This window comes from Mugil cephalus, chromosome 20 (genome assembly GCF_022458985.1).
Source record: "Mugil cephalus isolate CIBA_MC_2020 chromosome 20, CIBA_Mcephalus_1.1, whole genome shotgun sequence".
Classification (NCBI taxonomy): Eukaryota; Metazoa; Chordata; class Actinopteri; order Mugiliformes; family Mugilidae; genus Mugil; species Mugil cephalus.
In genome coordinates this window covers 18983067-19003651 of record NC_061789.1, presented here as the reverse complement: position 1 = coordinate 19003651, position 20585 = coordinate 18983067, and the positions used below count along the sequence as shown (strand labels likewise).

The 20585-nt window shown below is 41.3% G+C and overlaps 2 protein-coding genes across 4 annotated transcripts; both read left to right on the top strand.

Moving 5' to 3' along the window:
- Positions 1–9: 9 nt before the first annotated feature.
- On the top strand, positions 10–11079 carry ubtf (upstream binding transcription factor). 2 transcript variants are annotated; one of them, XM_047571751.1, is made up of 22 exons: positions 10–1540; positions 2045–2195; positions 3861–3919; positions 4210–4382; positions 4491–4574; positions 4668–4823; positions 4916–4980; positions 5085–5211; positions 5300–5410; positions 5500–5633; positions 5724–5865; positions 5951–5992; positions 6126–6236; positions 6348–6503; positions 6598–6744; positions 6904–7014; positions 7098–7186; positions 7674–7863; positions 7959–8006; positions 8131–8184; positions 8276–8380; positions 8466–11079. In XM_047571751.1, the coding sequence occupies exons 1-22, from the start codon at positions 1342–1344 to the stop codon at positions 8604–8606; spliced, it is 2595 nt and encodes an 864-aa protein (XP_047427707.1). In that variant the 5' UTR covers positions 10–1341; the 3' UTR covers positions 8607–11079. The 2 variants fall into 2 exon arrangements, with proteins under 2 accessions (XP_047427707.1, XP_047427708.1); XM_047571752.1 differs by lacking the exon at positions 2045–2195.
- Positions 11080–12978: 1899 nt separating this feature from the next.
- Positions 12979–20558, top strand: atxn7l3a (ataxin 7 like 3a). Of its 2 annotated transcripts, XM_047571008.1 has the most exons (14): positions 12980–13227; positions 13657–13688; positions 13788–13887; positions 13971–14103; positions 14195–14366; positions 14550–14647; positions 14755–14777; positions 14860–14905; positions 15675–15712; positions 15821–15889; positions 15993–16036; positions 16599–16670; positions 17482–17618; positions 17717–20558. In XM_047571008.1, exons 3-14 carry the CDS (start codon positions 13837–13839, stop codon positions 17914–17916), a joined length of 1083 nt encoding a protein of 360 aa, XP_047426964.1. In that variant the 5' UTR covers positions 12980–13227; positions 13657–13688; positions 13788–13836; the 3' UTR covers positions 17917–20558. The 2 variants fall into 2 exon arrangements, with proteins under 2 accessions (XP_047426965.1, XP_047426964.1); XM_047571009.1 differs by lacking the exon at positions 16599–16670 and having other exon boundaries at positions 12979–13227.
- The last annotated feature ends 27 nt before the right edge of the window (positions 20559–20585 follow it).

Below are 20585 nucleotides of genomic sequence, written 5' to 3'. Positions count from 1 at the left end.
CATGTAAATTACAACTTGTCGTTGCTACTATGCAATAAATTAAATAAACTTAAACTTACTAACTGAAAACAACCTTGACATACTCTGAACTTTGCTTGATTTGGGATAAATGTGCATTTTAAAAATAAAAAGATGACAACAATAGATATACAGTTCTCTTGTTCAAAATTTGTTCTGAGGTGCATCATGTGTATACATCAATGTAAATATCAGATGATTACATAGCAACCAAGCATAAAAAAGGATTTACTCTGATACACTCTGGTTATATATTACATCGACATTTCACATAACTTGGTGACACATTAACAACAACATAGGAAAATGTGAGCTAATGACTACCTTTCTTTCTCCTATTTCTGGTCTTATTTTGTTCATTCATTTCTGATTCACTTTGGTTTAATAATACATCTACATTCCACATCTATCAGTGACACATTAATAAAAGAAAAATGTCAAAAACATGTACTTTTCTCCCTATTTCTGGTCCTATTTCATTTCAGCACTTTCCATATTAAAAAAGGTATTATTTTATTTCCTAAAGCCAATTCTAGGTCTTTAACACTCAAATCAAGTCAATAAATAATGCAATTACAATTACAGACGTTTGAAGGCCAACATTTATAAATTAAAAACCTGCGCGAAAGGCCTGTACATATTTTCAGTAACATGTTAGCTACAATGTGAAATATTACACATTTGTTCATGCATTGACTTATTTCACTATTTTTTTTTTTAGCTCATTTCACCTCCATACTCGAGTCTCAGTTAATCGTGTGAACAGTTTGGATGCCTGTGCCTCTTCGTGTAGAACGAGGCCCAAATTTCCCCTACGGCGTTTGAACGCAGCACTATTTAACAAGGCCCAGCGTCTGAAAGTCATTTGTTTTCGTTGAATCAGACTGACTGGATTGGATGGCCCGGGGTTCCGCCCACAAACACACAAGGTGGAGTTGAAAAGAAAAAAAAACATGCTGGACCAAAATGAAGCTGTCAAACGGCAGCTTACTATTTACTATATTGAGCAATGTGAACAGACACGGACGCTGCCGTGTAGACATCGTAGCTAGTTACCTTTTACAGTATGAGAGTATTGACACTTGATAAGTGAAAATTACAAACTTTGAAAAAAATATATAATTTCATGAGCAATTTAAGGGAGTGCGGAAGATTATAAATGTGCATTAAATTCGACAAACACTGATACAAGTTTGCCTTTTGTGAATCAAAATATTCGCCGTGCAAACTTCGGCTGCAGATGTGACATGGTCGGCCTCCGAGAGTGGAAATAATCGCCCTCGGTTGTGTTCAGACTCAACGGTGCGAGAACGGTGCAAAAAAATGTGGATGCGAAATGGTTGGATGGCGAGGGGAGAGCTGCTACGCGTTGAGTGGAGGGAGACGGCGAGTGAGATGGAGGCGGGGGGGAAGGACCATCTCTGCGGGGACTGGAGCCCGGGATCGACGGCGCAGTGCTGGCTATCGTTCAACCCTCCCCTTCTTCCTCCACAGCGACGCCGAAGCTCACGCCGTGAAGCAGGTAAGCCAACACAACAGCCGCTCGGTTTCATAACACGACCAGAGTACGCGATAAATAAACCAGAAGAAAGCGATAAAAGTCGAAATTCATGATTATAGTTTGATTTTATTTCTCATAAAAGAACCTCGCTCGGTAGCGTCTTTGTGGTAGCGAAAATAAACCGACCGCTGTGGCAGGGTACAGACGAGGTCGGCCATACCCGAATTTCTTGTCCCAAACAGCGGGGTAGAAACAGGACGCAAGACCCGGTGAAACACGAGGTTTTCTTCAAGTTTCACCCAACGGCTCTTTCGAGACAATTTCTTTAATCGAAACTCGGTTGTTTTTGCTATGACTAGGGTATGTGCGTGGGGGAATAAACGGTTGTTTCCGCGCCGAAACCTCCATGCGGCTGTTGGCGGAACAGCCAGCCGCCTCTCTCGGTTAGCCATCAGGGATCTCGGTTTAATATCTCACCGTGCAGAGACTCGCCCTCTCTCTCCCCCTCTCTCTCTCACTGACTAGCCCAGAACCACCGACGACCAAGCTCGGAGAACCCGCCTTCTTGTCCTCGCTTATGCGTTTTCGGACCGAGGGAAGGGAGTCCGCAACGCCCTGGCTCTAGTTTTAAGCTCGGTTTTTCTGTGTTTGCAGTGCGCCATTGGACCTTGTCACGGTAGGTTTCCTGTAGAGCTGAGCTGAAGCATGGCGGACCTGGAGCTGTTTCTCGCGCCACAGTAGCTACTCAACCTCGGTTGTTAACATGTTTTATTTGGGCTTTAGTTAAAAATAATTAAGACGCCTTAAACGCTACAGTGTCACAGACATTACTGTAACAACGGAGTCTTCAGTGAAATAGGGTCGATGCTGTTTTGTCCGTTTAAAAAAAAAAATGTTTTCCATTTTCTTCTTTCTTCCTGCGCCTCCGCAAGTCCTTCCAGCCTCGGACGTTATTACAATTTGTTAGTGTGTAAAAAGTGTGCTTTCCATCGTTATGCGGCGTCTATTAAAAGTAGCTTCACGATAGTAATATTGTAGCCTTAAGTGTTCCAAATTATTCGTTGTAAACACAATTACGTGTAAATGTGGTCCAATTCGACATGTAGGACCCCAAATTTTCTTTTCAATCAGTACATTAAAAGATTTGTATTTAAACATTTTTGTCAAACGGTATGATTATAAATATATCGGAAAATGTCGAATTTAAGCATCACTTTGCTGGTTCAGTTGTCCTTGTAATGCCTCAGCAACGATTTATTTTTTTTGTCATATGTAGTTATTTTAATGAAATGTAACATATTTGTTGTTTAGCTGCCCCGTTTGTAGGCTATGGTGGTTCGTTTAGTTACATAAAGTCGATCGTTTTAGTGCAGCTAGGTCACACGGTGGACTCCACATTGAGCTGGGGCCATCAAGGACAACATGAACAACGAGCAGCCGCCATCATTGGATCACAGCTCGGCTACGCCTCGCTGAAGAATGCTCTAGGTTGTGCTCGCAGTTTCCCCCTTCTAACGCCAAAACCACGAATAATGTGGCGCGTCAATCTTAATTAAAACACGTTTATTAACGGCAGACTAATATTATTTTGGGTTCCTCACTCAGGTTTTTAAGTTAACATTCGAGGAGACGCTTATAGGGTCGCATGGCGGAGCTAGATCCGCGACCGTCGGTGATGAGGCGCCTTCTGCCGAGTGGCGCATTTGGCTGCAGTGCTTCCAAGCTACCATTCCTCCTTCTCGGAGACCGAAAGCAGATCCCCCCGTCCGTGGTCAGCTGGTCGCCTACAGCTGCCTGTCCGTCCACGTCCATTCGCTTCCTCCTTCCGTGGATCCTCCCCAACCTCCGCTCCCGACTGAAAATCCTCCATTACCGAGCGAGCAAAGCGAGAAAATGGTCGCTCCTGTGTGTCCACGATACTTTAGTTGTGGAAAAAGGACAGTGCTAATACGCCAAATTCCGACTGGGCGAAATTTGCTCGACGGAGACGCCTGTTGTCGTAGCTAGTTGTGCTAGTTGAAGCCCTCCGCAGTGTTATTTGAGATTTGAAGCCGTCACAAGCAATAGCCTATGTCTCACCATGTAGCGTAAACGTTTAAGGGGCGGTGTAATGAACATAAACCATTATGTCGAGGCAAATTTAAATTCCGTGACTTCAAATCATCACTTTTATTTCGCACAGAAAACACTTATTTGAGAAATCATATGAAAGTTAAACATTAAAAAAATAAAATTAATTGCTATATTTATAACTATTTTCTCATTGTAGTTGATAAGTATGAAAGTACACATTATAGCTCGCTGAATACATTTAATAACATTATTTTTGTTTCTTTTGTAGATCCGACAGAGTGCACTCACAAATGAATGGAGAAATGGAGGCAACGACCCACGACCAAGGTGCTTTGTTGTGCCCCACATTTTTTACATGGAAATCTAATAGCGTAATATTTTATTATCTACTGTAGCAAGGTTTTCTAGACAAAAGCCTATTAATCCTTCGACAACATATTATTAACTTATGAATGACTGTGATGTATAAAATAAACTAAAATGAACAAAAACTCAATATTCTAACCACATAAATATAATGGTAGGTTTATCTGGTGTAAATCATTTCAGACACAAAGTGTATCTTGGGAGATAGTTGGAATAATTTTGTGTCTCCTACTGTTTTTGAATGATAACAGTGTGGGCACAGGAGGACCTTTTAAAACTGCTGGAGGCCATGAAAGTGGCCCTGCCTCAGAAAGACCTGACTAAATACAAAACGTCAGAGTCCCACCTCGACTGGCAGAAGGTGGCTTTCAATTCCTTCTCCGCAGAGATGTGTAAGCAGAAGTGGCAGGAGGTCTCTAAAGAGGTAACACAATTTAACTAATATTTTAGTGACATCAAGCCTGTTAAGTCAAATAAGTTCAAATTTAGTTCTCCACAGAGTTGACGTACGTTTTTGTTTTTTCTGTCTCAGATTCGTAAATTCAGGACTTTAACAGAACTGATAATTGATGCTCAAGACTACATAAAGAACCCTTACAAGGGCAAGAAAATAAAGGTAAGTTAAAATCAACATTTCGTTGAACTAATGGACTATTAGTTGTGTGAATGGAACTCAATGTTCATGTCTTTCTTCCCATACAATATACAGAAACATCCAGATTTCCCCAAGAAGCCTTTGACTCCGTACTTCCGTTTCTTTATGGAAAAGAGGGCCAAGTATGCAAAGTTGCACCCTGAGATGAGCAACTTGGACCTCACTAAAATCCTCTCCAAGAAATACAGAGAGCTACCCGACAAAAAAAAGGTCAGTCAAAGACAAAGGACGTGATTATTGCATTTAGTGGTTATGCTTTCTGATATAGTTTCAAAACACTGTTTCTTTTTTTGTGAATACAGAAAAAGTATGTTGAGGACTTCTTACGTGACAAGGAATCATTTGTTCAAAGCATGATGAAATTCAGGTGAGATTATTTAATACTGCTCAATTATGAAATCTAGTGATAACATATGTTTGTGCCTGCAGCACAGAAATTATGCTAATTATTGTTCTGTGACATATAAACAGGCAAGAACACCCAGACCTTGTGGAGAGCATGGCCAAGAAAGGTTCAAATGTACCAGAGAAGCCCAAGACGCCCCAACAGTTGTGGTACAATCATGAAAAGAAGGCCTTCCTCAAGACACACCCAGATGTAAGCTTAAGGAGTGAAAATGTAGAATACAGCCTCTTAACTGTAAGCATGCTTTCCCAGAGATGTTAACTTTCCTTTTTGACACCAGGCGACCACCAAAGACATCAAGGACAGTCTTGGCAAACAGTGGACGCAGCTGTCTGACAAAAAGAGGCTCAAATGGATCTCCAAGTCCCTAGAACAGCAGAAACTGTATGAGGTAAGAAAACAGGGATGGTGACAGATTATGCAAAGGCTGTACAAACATTTTTATCCATGTTAACTGTGTGTGCGTTTTAAACATTCTAGGGAACAATGCGGGAGTATATCCAGCAGCACCCAGAGTTAAACATGACACAGGAGGATATTGTGAAGTCCACCCTGACAAAGGCAGAGAGGCACCTGAAGGACAAATCTGACGGCAGACCTGACAAACCACCGCCGTGAGTCTCGCCTACAAATAATATTCAACATACACATTTGAACTGTCCAATTTGAGTTAGTACTAACGCACAGTGCGTAAATGCTTCCAGAAATGGTTATTCGATGTTCTGTGCCGAGCTCATGTCGAGCATGAAGGACGTTCCCAGCACAGAGCGCATGATGATGTGCAGCCAGCGGTGGAAGCTACTCAAACAGAACGAGAAGGACGCATACCAAAAACGTTGTGAACAGGTGAGTTCTCAGTCATCAGGTCACATAGTTGAAAAGTCAGGTTCATAAACTTGGTCTAAAATTTCATTTTTGTGTATTTTTCCAGAGAAAGAAGGAGTATGAAATTGAGATGAACAGATTTCTCAGTGTAAGTGTTCATTTTTGTCTCCACCTTAGTGCACACCAACAAACTTTGTTTTTATTTGGTTCATACTGCATTTTTAACGTCCCTGTGTTGAAAATGTTTTATGTATATTGTCTATATTGTTTGGACATCGCAGAGTTTATCAGAAGAGGAGCAGCGGCGGGTTTTGGGTGAGGAGAAGCCTGGTTTTAAGAAGAGCAGTGGAGCCAGCAGTCCTGCCTCCAAAAAGAAAAACTCTAAAGCAAAGGTAAGATTAAGAATATACCAGGTACATTTGTCCATTGCAAAGTCCCCAGTTTAGCCAAACAAGTCCAAAAACAGTTTTGAGTCCATATCTCATTTTACCTGTAACTTGTAGGTCAACCCAGAGAAACCCAAAAGGCCCATCTCAGCTATGTTCATATTCTCTGAGGAGAAGCGCCCCAAACTGCACCAGGAAAGGCCAGACCTCTCTGACAGCGACGTCTCAAGACTTCTTGCACGCATGTGGAATGAGTTGCCAGACAAGAAGAAGGTAACAAAGCATGTCATGCCTGGCAACCTGTTCTGATATGTGCAACTTTACAATTAGTTTTCTGACTGTACTGGTTGTCTTGTCTATCATTTAGGAGAAGTATAAGCGTTTGGAAATGGTCCTGAAAGCAGAGTCAGAGAAGAAGGAGAAGGAGGATCGTAGTCGCCTGCCGGATCCTCCCAAGACTGCACAGGACATCTGGCAGCAGAGTGTTATTGGAGATTACCTGGCCAGATTTAAGGTAAGAAGGATAAATATCTGGCAGTCGTGTTTTAGCCACACTGTACAGCTTCTGACAAGGATCACAACATTAGAATGAAAGTAAAATAGAAATGTTGAGCAATAAAATGAACAGTGAATCCATGAACAAAAGCATTTAATGTGAGCCTCTGCTTTGCAGAGTGACCGGCCAAAGGCACAGAAAGCAATGGAAGACACCTGGAGCACCATGGAGAAAAAAGAGAAGATTATGTGGATCAAAAAGGCAGCAGAAGACCAGAAAAGATATGAGGTAAGAGGCATTTTCCTTGAAATCCTCAACATCTGTGTACAATTTCAGTGAGAGCTAATCGTTCACTTATCTTTCCTAAACAGAGAGACCTGTGTGAGATGCGCTCACCAGCTCCTGTCATTCCTGCAGGGAAGAAGATGAAGTTTGAGGGAGAACCCAAGAAACCACCATCGTACGTTTGTAAAACGCAGCTCCCCCTGTTGCCTGTTTAAACTAGTGCAACTCTGATATTGTCAGACTTATAGCATAATTGCCAGTAGAAGAACCACCCGAGGGTTAGCGAGCACTTTATTTGCAACAGAGGAGATTAAAAAAAACTGTAATTTTAAAAAATTACAGCAGTATTAAATAATCTCACCTGAATTTTACAATCTTGTTGTTTGAAATGCTGGTGTGCCGCATTATGACATAAAGGGTAGATCAGAAAGGGGGTCTTATTAACCTGCTGCAAAGACACATATCACCACCTAGTGTGGAGGAGGAGGAGGACAATTATTCAATTTTCTCCATTGTGTGTAAACTGGGACAAGGACCACATTCAGAAAGTCGAACTTTGAGAATAGCAATGTTACAGATGTGTTTTTTCTTGTTTTTCCGAAAATGGAAAAAAAGCAAACGATATATATTTATATATAACCTTTCGGCTTTTGATTTTCTAGAAACGGATATCAGAAGTTCTCTCAGGAAATGCTCTCAAATGGAGAGCTGAATCATCTCCCAATGAAAGAGCGAATGACTGAGATTGGCAGCCGCTGGCAGAGGTTGCCTCTGAAGGATAAGGACCGCTACAAGAAGATTGCAGAAGAGAAGCAGAGACAGTACAAAGTCCAGCTGGAACAGTGGCTCGCTGTAAGAAGTGGTTTTCGGTTGTCTTAAGGAGGAATAGCCAAAATATTTTTGATTTGAAGAACTGTAATTTAACAAATACTTTCTTCTTTTCACAGAGCTTGTCTTCACAAGAGAGAAACACTTACAAAGAATATAATGCACAAGTAAGTCACCTTTTATAGATTACTTTGAAAACAAACTGTGCAGGAATGTTAATCATTTCATTTATCAGCATTTCTTTCTTTTGTGTGTTTAAATAACGCGTATTTCTCAATTTCAATATTTCAGAAAAGAAGAAATCCAGCAAAACCAGGAGGCCCCAAAGCAAAGGCCAAGAAATCAGTAAGTGCTCATTCTCATTTATTTGTTTACTGTCATACAAGTCATACATCAGCTGTGCAAACTTTAAATACCTGGCAATCTGTCCTCACAGGACACAGAGGAGGAGGATGATGAGGAGGAGGAGCGGGAGAAGGCTTCCTCCGAGGCGGACTCATCCAGCGAGGAGGAGGACGACGACGACGACGATGATGAAGACGTGAGTGACATCTTTCTTTGCTAGGATACAAACATAACGACAGGATGAACACTGTACTGAGGATATTTTCTTTTCTCGTGTACAGAAGGAGGACGACGACGACGATGATGACGACGACGACGAAGACGATGAAGATGACGATGAGGCGGAGGACAAAGAGAACAAGTCAGAGGACAGCAGCAGTGAGTCCAACTCACAAGGGACATCAGATTCTGACTCAGACTGAAACAGGCCAACGTCCTCTCGAGACAAACTGAGCAGCGCTGAGCTGAGCCAAGAGTCCAGGGAGCTCTGCCACTGTGCCAACCCTGCTCTCCTCCCACCACCAGAGGGAGCCCTTACATTGCCTCATCCATTTCACACACTCACACTTTTTGTTGCTGCGCTGGTGATCTGTACTCAAGGAGGGACCCTGCCTCTGTCTCCAAAATATTCCCTCCTATCCCGGTGTGATGGCGGTCTCACGGCCACTGATATGATACCAAAAACAGCATCCCACTGGTTTGGTGATGTTGTGAACATTTCTGCCACCGGTTCCAATCTCAAATAACAGGTTAACTGGTTTACGGTTAGAGTTTTAATGTGAGGGTATTTAATTACCCTCCCGTGTTTATTTTATCGTTCTGACATTTAGTTGAAGACGAGCGGCATGAGTTGTGAACAGGCTTTGTTGAGCCAAAGAACACAGCATGGTGGGCCATTTTAGGGAGGGGAGGGGGGTGCGGGGTACTGAAAAATTGCACTCTTCAGAATGTTTCCTTGAATTTTTATTTTCCAGATTGTTCTCATGTTGTTCTGTTTTCAGCTTTTGATGTAGATTTTATGATTTGGTTCTTAAAGAGGTGGTATTTTTTCAGGAAAAAAATCAAGCCATGATGAATGTTTTATTTGTTTTTTTCTTTTTTTTTTCTTTCTTTGTTTTGGTTGCTGGAAAATTTCAGTACAAAATTGTTTCCCGTGTTGGCGTTTAAAAGATGACAGTGCCTATAAAGTATTCAATCCCTCCCCTTTCGACTTTTCACGTTTTATTGTTTTACAACATTTAATCAAAGTGGATGTGATTAGGCCTTTTGACAGTGCTCATAAAAAATATTGTCACAGTTGTGGTAAATTGTAGATTTCTACGTTTTAAAAGCCTGGAATATTAATCTGAGTCTCAGTTTAATTCCTCTTCAACAATTTAATGTAAAGTGAGCGCAAATATATAAAACAATTACTGAAGATACTGAGGTGACTAAATGGCAACTTTCAAGAAATAAATCCTCAGTTTGATTGAAGTTGTACTTCACTAACGTGCTTCTTGCACAAACAGACTTTTATGTTGACCGTTTTAAGAGTGCCAAATTTCTTATGTTACCTTTGTTTTTTATTAGAAAATGTACTAGTTTTATATTTGTTCTCCATTTAGATCCATCTCTACAGTCTGGTTTCCCTCAGAGTCAACAAGAGTCAGCAGCCTGATTCCATCCACTGTCCTCGGGTTAAGGGGTTGAATATTTTCCTGGCACTGCACATTTAACAAAACTGACAATACACGTAGTTTCAGTTCATCAATCTGACACGTTCCTGCCCGACTCGGTTAATTCAACAATTTGTTCTGGCCTCGCAGTGTCCAAGTTGTTAAGGGGATAACACTTACTCCCCGTGATTACATCATCGACGTTTCTTTGCGGAGCCGTTGTTTATTTGCTGAATGATTTGTTCCAGTTCATTAAGGATCACTGAGGATGTCTGAGTGGTTTCATCTGTTTGCAATTTCAAGTTTATCTTGGAAGTTTTAATGGTGTTGACTGTAATCCGTATGGGTTTTAGTCTGATGCTTATCCCAAAAAAAGTGTGCACTTATTGTAAATCTGTCCCTCTGTGTGAGTTTGCGTGCATGCATGCACAGAACTGTGTATATACGAGGGTGTGTGTGTGTGTGTGTGCGCGTGTGTGTTTTATTTGCTTTACTGTGTGCTGTTCTTGCTGTTATGTTGCATACCATGTGGTGACTGCAGAGTGCATGTATGTGCCTGTGTGGGGACATCATACCAACACCATGAATGTAGATATTGTTAAACCTTTTCATTTCTCCCAAAGGTTTTTTTTTTTTTTTTTTTTGGTCATCAATTACCGGAAATGGGATTGGTGACGAGACTCATGTCATTTTGGATCTCAAAAAAGATTTGAGTACATGGCAACTATTAATAACCTATTAGTAATGGACTGATTTTGACCTTTACAAATTTCATCACAAAACCAGCGTGAACTATATAAATAACTAAAAGAGAGAAAAGGAAAGTCATTGATGACACTGATTGGTGAAAGTCTGTAAAAGGGATTTGAAGACCTCAGTTGCCAGTGGACTTAGGGGGTAAAAGAAAAAAAAAAAAAGAACTGTAATCTTTTCTGTAAATACTGTTTTTGTATTGAGTGCTTATTGTTTTGTTAGTACTTTTAATTTGGCAAACCCTCATCTGTGATTTCCGAGGCCAGTGAGTCTTTCACTCACGGGGGAGAATTGTTTGGTTAATTCACCTGTTTTAGTTGTTTCTTCTCTCCCTTTTGTTGGTTTATAGAGATATCTAAGACAGCGAAGCTTTACAAGTTTGTACTGCTGATCATTTGACAGAATTTGATGTTTTATATAGCTGAGGGTGTTCTTACAGTATGTCCTTGTAGTTCAAGTATTTGGGCAAATAAAAAATAATCTTTAATGGAGTTTTTTTTTTTTTTTTAAGCAAACATGAACAGGTACTTCATATGAGAAAACAGCAACAGAGCCTGGTCTGGTCTAGGTAGGTGCTATGGCCTCAAGCTCAGTTAATGCAGCATGACCAAGCATACAATAAGACATTATCGTGGCCTTTAAAGGTGTATACTCAGATTCCATCAAATCAGATGGTGTTCAGCTCACAATGCTTGTCGTACTTACCCCTTCATAGTTTTGGTCCATAAATGAATGCCCTTCCCAACTCAGAGTGGGACAAACTTGTAGTCTATCTAATATCTCAAAGATAAACGGCAGGGCATATCAGCCATCATGGTTAGAAAGCCTGAAACCAGAATTGAGGATGGCGTTGTAGCAACGGATTAATTAGTTGAAATGTAATGCTCAGAAACCACGTAATGTTATGTTCTAGTGTCCACATACTTTTGGTCATATAGCGCATGGTTGTTACCGATGACCTCATTCGTCTGCTCAGGCTCAACAAACTGATCCTAGATTAAGAGCGAAGATCCGGTGTTCATTTATTGATGTCTGGAAAGCCTACGTCAATTCTGACGGTAATAGCGGAAGCAGGGGGGCTGTACCTTCAGAGTGAAATCCCGAAAAGGGCCTTGGATTCGGTCTCCCAGCAACCACGAATTTTTGTCGCCAGCTGTAGATGTAACAAGAATACAAGAGAGAAGATTTCATGCAGGTTACAGGCTGTGACAAAATAACAAGATCCACCCTTAAATCGAGCCATTACATCAAGTTTAATAAGGAGTGGAGACATTTTTGATGCAGGAATACAGTGGTGTAGGAGAACCAAAAAACAGATACAGAGAGCCATCCAAGAGAAAATAAAATACTATATAAAGTATTATGATCAGGGTTACTATTTCAGGTGCATTTGAGGGGGTTAATTGTTACTGGTCCAGGAGGTGGTCACTTTAACTGCTTCAGTTATGTTTTAGCATTTCTATCTATTACAGTAGGCTATATAGTAAATTGATCGTGTGCTTTGCATCTAAAATCAAGTATCTAGTATGGCCGTCAAAGAAATATTTATTTCTATGACTTTATCACTAGTATAAAGCATCAAATGAAAATATTCAAGTCAGTGTCCAAAACTATATGTATTTGTAGGCATTTACTTGAGTATATTTTTTATGTACTTACTTATATGTACAGTAAGTGCACTGTTGTAAGTACATTCAGCAGTGTATTTAAAAAATACTACATTTATCAGTTAGGGTTATCAGCTAATTCACAGATTCCGATTTTAAGCACAGCATTACAAGCTTGTGAAACAGGATGCATTGTTTAAAACAAATATATGTATCACTTATGTCAATAATGTAAATGACTCAACAATTTATAAGACAGACAGAAATTGTTCTGCGTAAGAATTTTCATTATTAATTTTATAGATTTATTTAGCTGACCTTATGTATATTGTGTGACTTGTACTTTTGCAGCTGAATATTTATGACACAGGTATCAAACACATGGCCCACAGGTCAAAACCAGCCGGGCCACCAGGTCTAATCTGGCCCACAGCAAGTCTAGAGTAAATTACCAAAGTTACATAGACTGCGGTCTTTCAATTAAAATTACTTCTATTTTTTAATTTGTCCACTGTTTAGTAACAAACTTTTTAATTTTATTTTTTAAATCTCAATTTTACAGCATAGTTTATTGAATGTAAACATTTCTCCTAATTTACTCGTTATTTGTACGTTACTATGGTTTTAGGCTACTGGTCCTGTCCGCTTGAATCCAAATTGGGCTGTATGTGGCCCCTGAACTAAAAAGGAGTCGACGACCCTGATTTCCGATTCACCACTTCGACAGGCCAGCCTCTGAGAGAGGCTTTTATTTTGAAGAGTTTAAACCGGAAGCCGGTAGTTTTATTTTTCTGCTCGCGCCCCGTCGGCCTCCTCGGTGTCTAGCGGGTTTGTCAATGCAGCTAACCGACACCTGCGACAACAAACACCTTTAACGAGGGCTTTTTTTTTCGCTTTACTTGCGACATTAACGATGTCTGGAGCCGAACCCCGTTCTTCCTTGTAGCGTGTTTTATGTAGACGGACTCGGTAATGCTGCCTCCCTCAGACAAAGTGCCCGGTTCAGGCTGACTTTTCGGTATGACAGGGTAAGAGGAAACGGGTTTTTGATGAAATAAAAACATAGCTAGCGTCGCTACATTGTTTCTGAGTATCTAATTGGTCCAGACGTTGTTCCTTCATGTCAAAATAGCCGAGTAGCAGGACTTAACGTCTAAAAAGCAGCGTTAGTCCGGTTAAAGTGTTAATACTGTTGCGAACATCCATTACCTGCGCTTATGTTCTATGAACGGTAGCTAGTCGTTGGTGAAGGTATTTTTGTGGTATGTTCATGTGTAAAGGAGAGAGTCTCAGTAGTGGCGACACCGGTTAGAGCGCAGTTGGACAGCATTAACATAAAAATAACTTCATGTACAAATACGTAGTGTACAATTGTATTATTAAGCTGTTCATTAAAATCATAGCTCGACACCTATCTGGACCAGCATCTGATGCCTGTGTTTTCTTCTTGTCAACAGGATGAAGATAGATTTGCTAACAACATTCAAACGTATGTAATTTTTCCATCAGTTTCATAATCTGCACACTTTCAGACAGATTTGCCCTTCTTAAACCCTGTGACCATCCCGCTCTGTTTTGAACCCCTCAGGTCTGCATTTTATTACCTCGATACCAAGATTTCCAACACAGATTTTCAAATGAAAATGGAGGATATGCCCCTCTCAGGCCCAGACAACACCAAGCTGGAGGTGAGGCACTTGTTGGTGGCCGGCGCAGACACGCCGCCTCATTCGATTGGTGTTTTGTCGAGCTAATACCTTTAACTTTGCAGGCCTTGGTCCACGACATCTACTCTGAGCTGGTGGAAGATGCCTGTTTGGGCCTGTGTTTTGAGGTACATCGTGCTGTCAAACAGGGCTACTTCTTCTTGGATGAAACGGACCAAGAGAGCATGAAGGAGTTTGGTTGGTGCCATTGCTTCTAAATAGTTCTGGGTTATGTTTTTTTTTTTTGCCAGTGTTTGCTTACAGTGCCTTTTTTTTTCTTTTTTAACAGAAATTGTGGATCAGCCTGGAGTGGACATATTTGGGCAGGTGTACAATCAGTGGAAGAACAAGGAGTGTGAGTGTCCTAACTGCAAAAGGTTGATAGCTGCTTCTCGCTTCGCTCCACATTTGGAGAAATGTCTCGGTATGGGACGCAACAGCAGCCGCATCGCCAACCGCAGGTCAGTCGACTACAAAGAGCCACGCGTCACGTGCGGGGTTAACGCAGCGTTGACGGTGCACACAAATGTTGTGGATGAAAAAATTGGGCAGCTCAGCCATGATGTGAGGCAGCTCACACGAAGTAGTGAGAGCGTTTTACATGAGTGTCTGATCAGATTATTTTGATTCTCTGCTTTTAACAGGTTAGCCAGCAATAATAACATGAGTAAATCAGAGAGCGACCAGGAAGACAACGATGACCTCAATGACAATGACTGGTCGTATGGTGCAGAAAAAAAAGGTGAGCAATTGAAAGTCATTGTATTTAAAGGTAGAGATGATTGAGGGAAAACCTTTCCTTGATCGTTGATTTCACATAATGAGCACGCTTGGTGTTTTCTTTTGCAGCCAAGAAGAGGAAGTCAGATAAGGTATTTTTAATCCGAGCATTTCAAATTCACATGTTTTCTAGTGTATAGTAAGACCATTTTAACAGTGCATTTGTTTGTGCAGAATCAAAATTCACCGAGAAGATCCAAATCTCTGAAACACAAAAATGGTGAGTCCGTGTGGTACTTAGTTTTTACTTTAGTGAAGAACTCTTGTACCCTACCCATCTGAAAATGGGTAAATGACAACAGCATTTTTCAGTCATTGTGTTGCAACTCAGGATGTCCTTGCATACAGTTTTCTACTGAACACCTGTCATTGTGTGCTGTGTTTACATGCACAGTATTGCGTCCACCTGAATGACATGCAACACTGTATAAGAGGATCTAAGAAGATATACTGAATGTGTTTACATGCCCAAAACATCAATCAGAGTCAGTAAAACATTTACACACGTAACATAGTTCTAACTACTGTGGAGCAGTGAATCTGCTGGAAATGTGACAGTAGAGGAAGAAGTTTTCATCTAAGGTTTACATCACCACTTTAGCTTGCTGTAGCTACAGACTCATATCTAGATATGTTATCTAGATATGAGTCTGTTTTTCAATCAGAGCTATTTTATTGTGAGCAAATTTAACTCCGCTGCGCTTGCCTGATTTCATTGGCCTGGCAGATCTTTGCTAGTGCAAAACCAGTTCCAAGCTTCGTGGGAAGGGGAATTCTCTGACTAAAAATCACTTCCAGTTGAGTTATTAGTGCAATAGTGTCCATAGAAATATGGCAAGTGACATTTGTGTTAAGATTTCCGCTGGTCTGTGTGACTGCTCTTTAGTTTCCAAGTCCTTTGTTTGGAGAACTTGGAAACTCTGTCAAATTCAGATGAGCTTTTAATGTTACTGATAAAGGGGTGTTTGTTTGTATTTTTTTTTCTCCAGGCGAGCTTGGGAGCAGCGTCAGTTCAGAGCCGTACAAGGTGACAAATCTTTGTTTCTGTTTACTCGAAAATTATAACATATTATACACTTTGTCAAGAATTGTGCAGTGCACTATACTGATATCGATGTACTCCCTTTTCTTTTAGTACAACTATAACACTGGCATCAGTTATGAAAGTTTAGGCCCTGATGAAGTCAGGACACTTTTAACAACGGTGAGCAACTTTCTGGAATGAGCCCAATAAAGAAGGTCTTTATGCTTTATGATCATTTTTACTTTTACATTTATTGATATCCATGTTGTGTTTGTTTCTACAGCAATGTGGGGTGATCTCTGAGCACACCAAGAAGATGTGTACCAGGTAATTACTGAAAGATTATCTGACATGAACATGAAGTAGTTCTTAACCTTTCCACTGTGGGAAAAAACCATTTACTGCCTCTGTGTTGCTCACATTTGGGATGCTGCTGCATAGTTTCAATTACTGTAACACCTGTGTTGTTGTTGTCTGAGCTCAGTGTCTTCATCACTGTGTGTAACTAAATCACATAGACATGTTGTCCAAAACTTAAAGTGAACTCATGATCAGTTCCCTTGTTGCTGAAAACGATCATGTGTGTTGGGACTAACTAACTCAGGGGTACACAAGTGGCAACTTTATTTTCTTCTTCTGGATCAGATTGACTTCACACAAAAAATGAAATACCAAATTTTGCAAAGTTCTCAAAAACACACCAACTATTAACACGTTTTCTTGAGTTAGACCACGGTGACTCCGTCAGTGACCAACCTCTAATACATAACAGCCTCTAGCAGCAGTCCGGCCCACCTCCCCTTGCGGGCAGGGTGATGCGTGACGCTGTGTGGTGGGTGTGGGTGGGCCGTCAGTCAGGGATGTGTAATGCCACCTTGTGTCCCACCAGGTCTCAGCGGTGTCCCCAGCACACGGACGAACAGAGGAGGGCCGTCAGGGTGATCCTCCTGGGGCAGTCCGTGTGAGTGTGCCCCGTCTCCCCTCTCAAAAAGTGCACTTAACGAAAATCACGTTGTGACCCTCATGGTGCAGGTGTTGTTGGTTTCGGTTTGCTGCCTCCTGATCAGGCGGCCTCAGCCACACACAGAGCAGCACTGCTGGTCAGAGTCAGTGTGAACACACTGGTATAGGGACAAATGTTCCACCAACTGGACAAAGACAGCGTCGTGACGTAAAACAGGTGTTAAGTGATGCGTAGGCTCTGGTTGATGGTTCCCTAGGGTTCTGTGACCTTGTCTTGTTAAAAAAAAAAAAAAAAAAAAAAAAAAGGTCAGTATAGTACGGAGGGAGGTGTTTCTGGTTTGGAACGAACACTGCTGCGTCAGGCAGGGAAATGTTTCAAATCTGTGCTTATAACAGCACAGTGTGTTTTGCCAATTTGTCACATCTAACTCCCCACATCACATGTGAAACCTTTGGACCAGTATTTAATTATACTTTTACATTAGACTATCACAAAAATGACAATCAATCATGGAATATGAAATGTTCCTCTGAAAACCACCCAAGGAAAATCCTTTTATGCGTTTTCACAGTACTTTTTTTCCCCAGTAATTTTACTGTAACTCCAACAGTGTGAACATGTCGAGTTTAAAAAGCCAAACACTTCAACACCTTGCCACTGATGCAGTGTCCAACCACAAACCGTAGTGTCCCACAGCAGCAAACACACAAAAGAGATGAATTTGATCAAATGGAGTGGCACTGGTAGTCTCCGAGCACTGGTATCTTTGTGTGCATTAACGACCCTGTGTCTGGGTTTCATGCAATAGGCCGACGCTGCCTGATGCAGACGCTGTGTTGGAAAGCGACAGCTTTGACATTCCAGACGGACAGACCTTAATGAGCCGCCTGGATTGGGAGGACTCCCCTGATATTTCCCCCACTGACTCAGCCTCATCTAAAGCCAGTAAGGAAGGAACACTCGGTACTCTGTTGTTTTTTTGTTTTTTTTTTTGGTACAACTTACAGACAGCTGATGAATTATTTCCCATTCCTCTGTCATAGGTACCAACCACTCAGATTCTAGGAGGCCCAAGAAGAAGAAGAGGCCGTCTCTTGGTTTGAACAGCGGAGGCGGCAGCACAAGTCTGACTGGGGGCGGCAGCAGCAGCAGCTCTCAGAGTAATATCAGTTTGCCAACCAAAAAAAAGAGGCCCAAACTCTCAGCACCTTCTATTTCGAGCATCTATGATAACTTAGACTAGCGTACACCCATTTCATAGCCCAGCTCTTTCCTCATCTTTTAAGTCCTTCCTCTCATACCAAAACTCTGATCAGGGTGGGATGAAACTTGACTTCGTAGTTCTCTAATCATCTGGCCTTGACGAGCGAGGCATGTGTATTTGGAAAGTTTCTCCGCCTGTATTATGAACACAGTGTCCCAAGAACTGAGGCCAGTCAACGAGGCAGAGTACACGTATTTTCGTTCAGTGTGTTAACATGGGCTTAAAATCAGGATGACTTGCTGGTGCATTCAGGTGATTCTTCGTTTAGCTGGTCCACTGAAGTTCTTCCACATCAAACTAAGAAACAACAAAAAAGGACCTTTGGCCACATGGAAGAATATATAGAAAGATATTATATATTAAGTAGTCATCTACTACAAATGATCATCTAGAATGAAACAACTGCAGGCCAGCTGATCAGCATAATTCAGAAGAGGCTAGCTCTGTATAACCTTTTGCATTTTTTTTTCTAGCTTCTTGGCTAGTCCTAGTCCTGGTTTCACCCATCATTGGCTAACACAGACTACTGCCTCCTGCTGGCATGGACAGTCATGTCCTCTCATGCAGACTCAACACCGCTGGCTGTAGTCGTCAAGCTGTCTTCACATGCAGCTTTTTGTTTCAGACTCAGGAAGGTTGATCACGAGGATCGGTCCAAAATAAGTTTTACTAAATAGTAGGAATAAATTTGCACCATAGGCTGTAAGTGACATGACAAGCTGTTAAACTCTTGGTCAGGAGAACACCTGGATTCATGTGTAACATCATCATGCCCCTAGATATCCAAATTCATGGTGATTTCATTTGCTACATTCAGTTTGAAACAGTCGTTGGTCTTGTAACCTCTCCCTCTTTTTAGACGCTGTGTTCACTCAGTTATGTGGAGAAGCTCAAACTGCTTTCAGTTCAACACTTGACACACTTATAATGGAGTCCTCATCAGTGGCTTTTTAATTCTAGCATCGTATTGCACAGATGTGTGTGTGTGCCTCTGTATGCCGACTTGCATCCAGCGTGAACGTTTCCCTGTAAAGTGTGTGCGGTCAGAGGGCGTGTGTGTAATCATTTATAGTTTCACAAAAGTCCGCATCCTAGACGGTGGGGTCTTTGTGAAAGTATGTGTGCCATTTTAAACCTTGATCTTTCTTTGTTTACATGGACTATATATTTAAGTTTGTATTTGTCACTGCTTTCGTAGTGATGTGTATATAATTTGTGTGTAAATGCAGATTTTGATATTTGATGAGCCAGTGGGCTTTCGGGGCACATGTACAGGACGTGTATGTATGACACTTGTGAGATGGAAACTGAATCATGAATCCAGCTTAACGTTTATTCCTCTGTAGAAAGCTTGTGTGTTTTCACTCTTTCTTCTAATAGATTACATAATACAGAAAAATAGATCAGTGCTGCAGCTCTGCTTCTCGTACGCCTATAACCTATAACTATGTCTGATGTTAGTTGTAAGATATATTACTCGCTCCAGCGGTCAAATTACTGTCATTTTTAGTTGAAGTCTTGGCATTTTTAACAGTTTTCTTATAAATTTGATGATTTAGTTATTAATTTCGAGTCGGAGTGCGTAGGAAAACACAAGGAGGTATTTTATTTGTACGAGTCAGAACTTTAAAACTTAGGGATTGTGCATAAGTTATTTGTGGAGGTGTAAAGGGCTTAAGAAAACGGGGAGGCGCCAGAAACGTTTGATAGCTGCAGGAAACCCTTCTCACACCCTTATGGTCGCATTTAAAAGTTACTGTAACTTTCCAAAACCAGTGAGCTGACGCTGACGCCCGCTTCACACTGGGGGGCGATCAGCTGCATGAACGTGAGCTACGTTTTATCTTCAGTCTCTAACGCTTGTTTGTTCTTTTTCTGTGGCGTTTTCCTGTATACATCTGATTAATGTCTTCCTGTGCACAGACGTCCCCGTGTCTAAAGATGTCCACTCCCCCCCCCCTCCCCTTTCCCCCGTTTCTGTGAAAACTTGCTTTTATCAGTAAGATAATGTTGACACAAAGGTACGTGCGGCGGCTTTTAGGGGATAACGATCATGCTTTCTTCTCACAGTTGGACCAACGCGTCCGTTTTCAGGAAGAGATTAGATAAGGCTTCTCAGATTTCACTACCAGGTATCCTGGAAAGGGTCCAAATTTGGAACAAGGTTTAAGATTCACACTCTTCTACACTCCAGTAATTTTGATACAGTCCCTAAATTTCGGTGCGTTCAGTTATTTGTCCACCTGCAACGAAGGCGACTGTCTGCTAAAGCCCGACTTAAATTCCAGCGCGGGAGGTGTTTCTGGCAGACTGCAGCAGCTCTGACCATGCCCTTGTGATTCCTGTCCAGTAAAGTGTTGCGATGTTTACTAAAGATGAAAAATGAACTGGTAATTTAACAATGATTTGAAGCTATCGGCGGGTGTTCTCTCGTGGCTTATTGTGTATCTGTCTGTAGCAACAAAAAAAAATGCAGTGTTGTATTTCTTCCTCATGCAAAGCACCAACGAGTGCACGTATGAACGGCTTCCATCTAAACATAATGTGACGCATAGGTTATATTTTCTTCACTGCCACGCTTACTGATGTTTGTATATAAATAAACGCATACCATACCCAGAGACCTGACTTCTATAGACCACAAACAG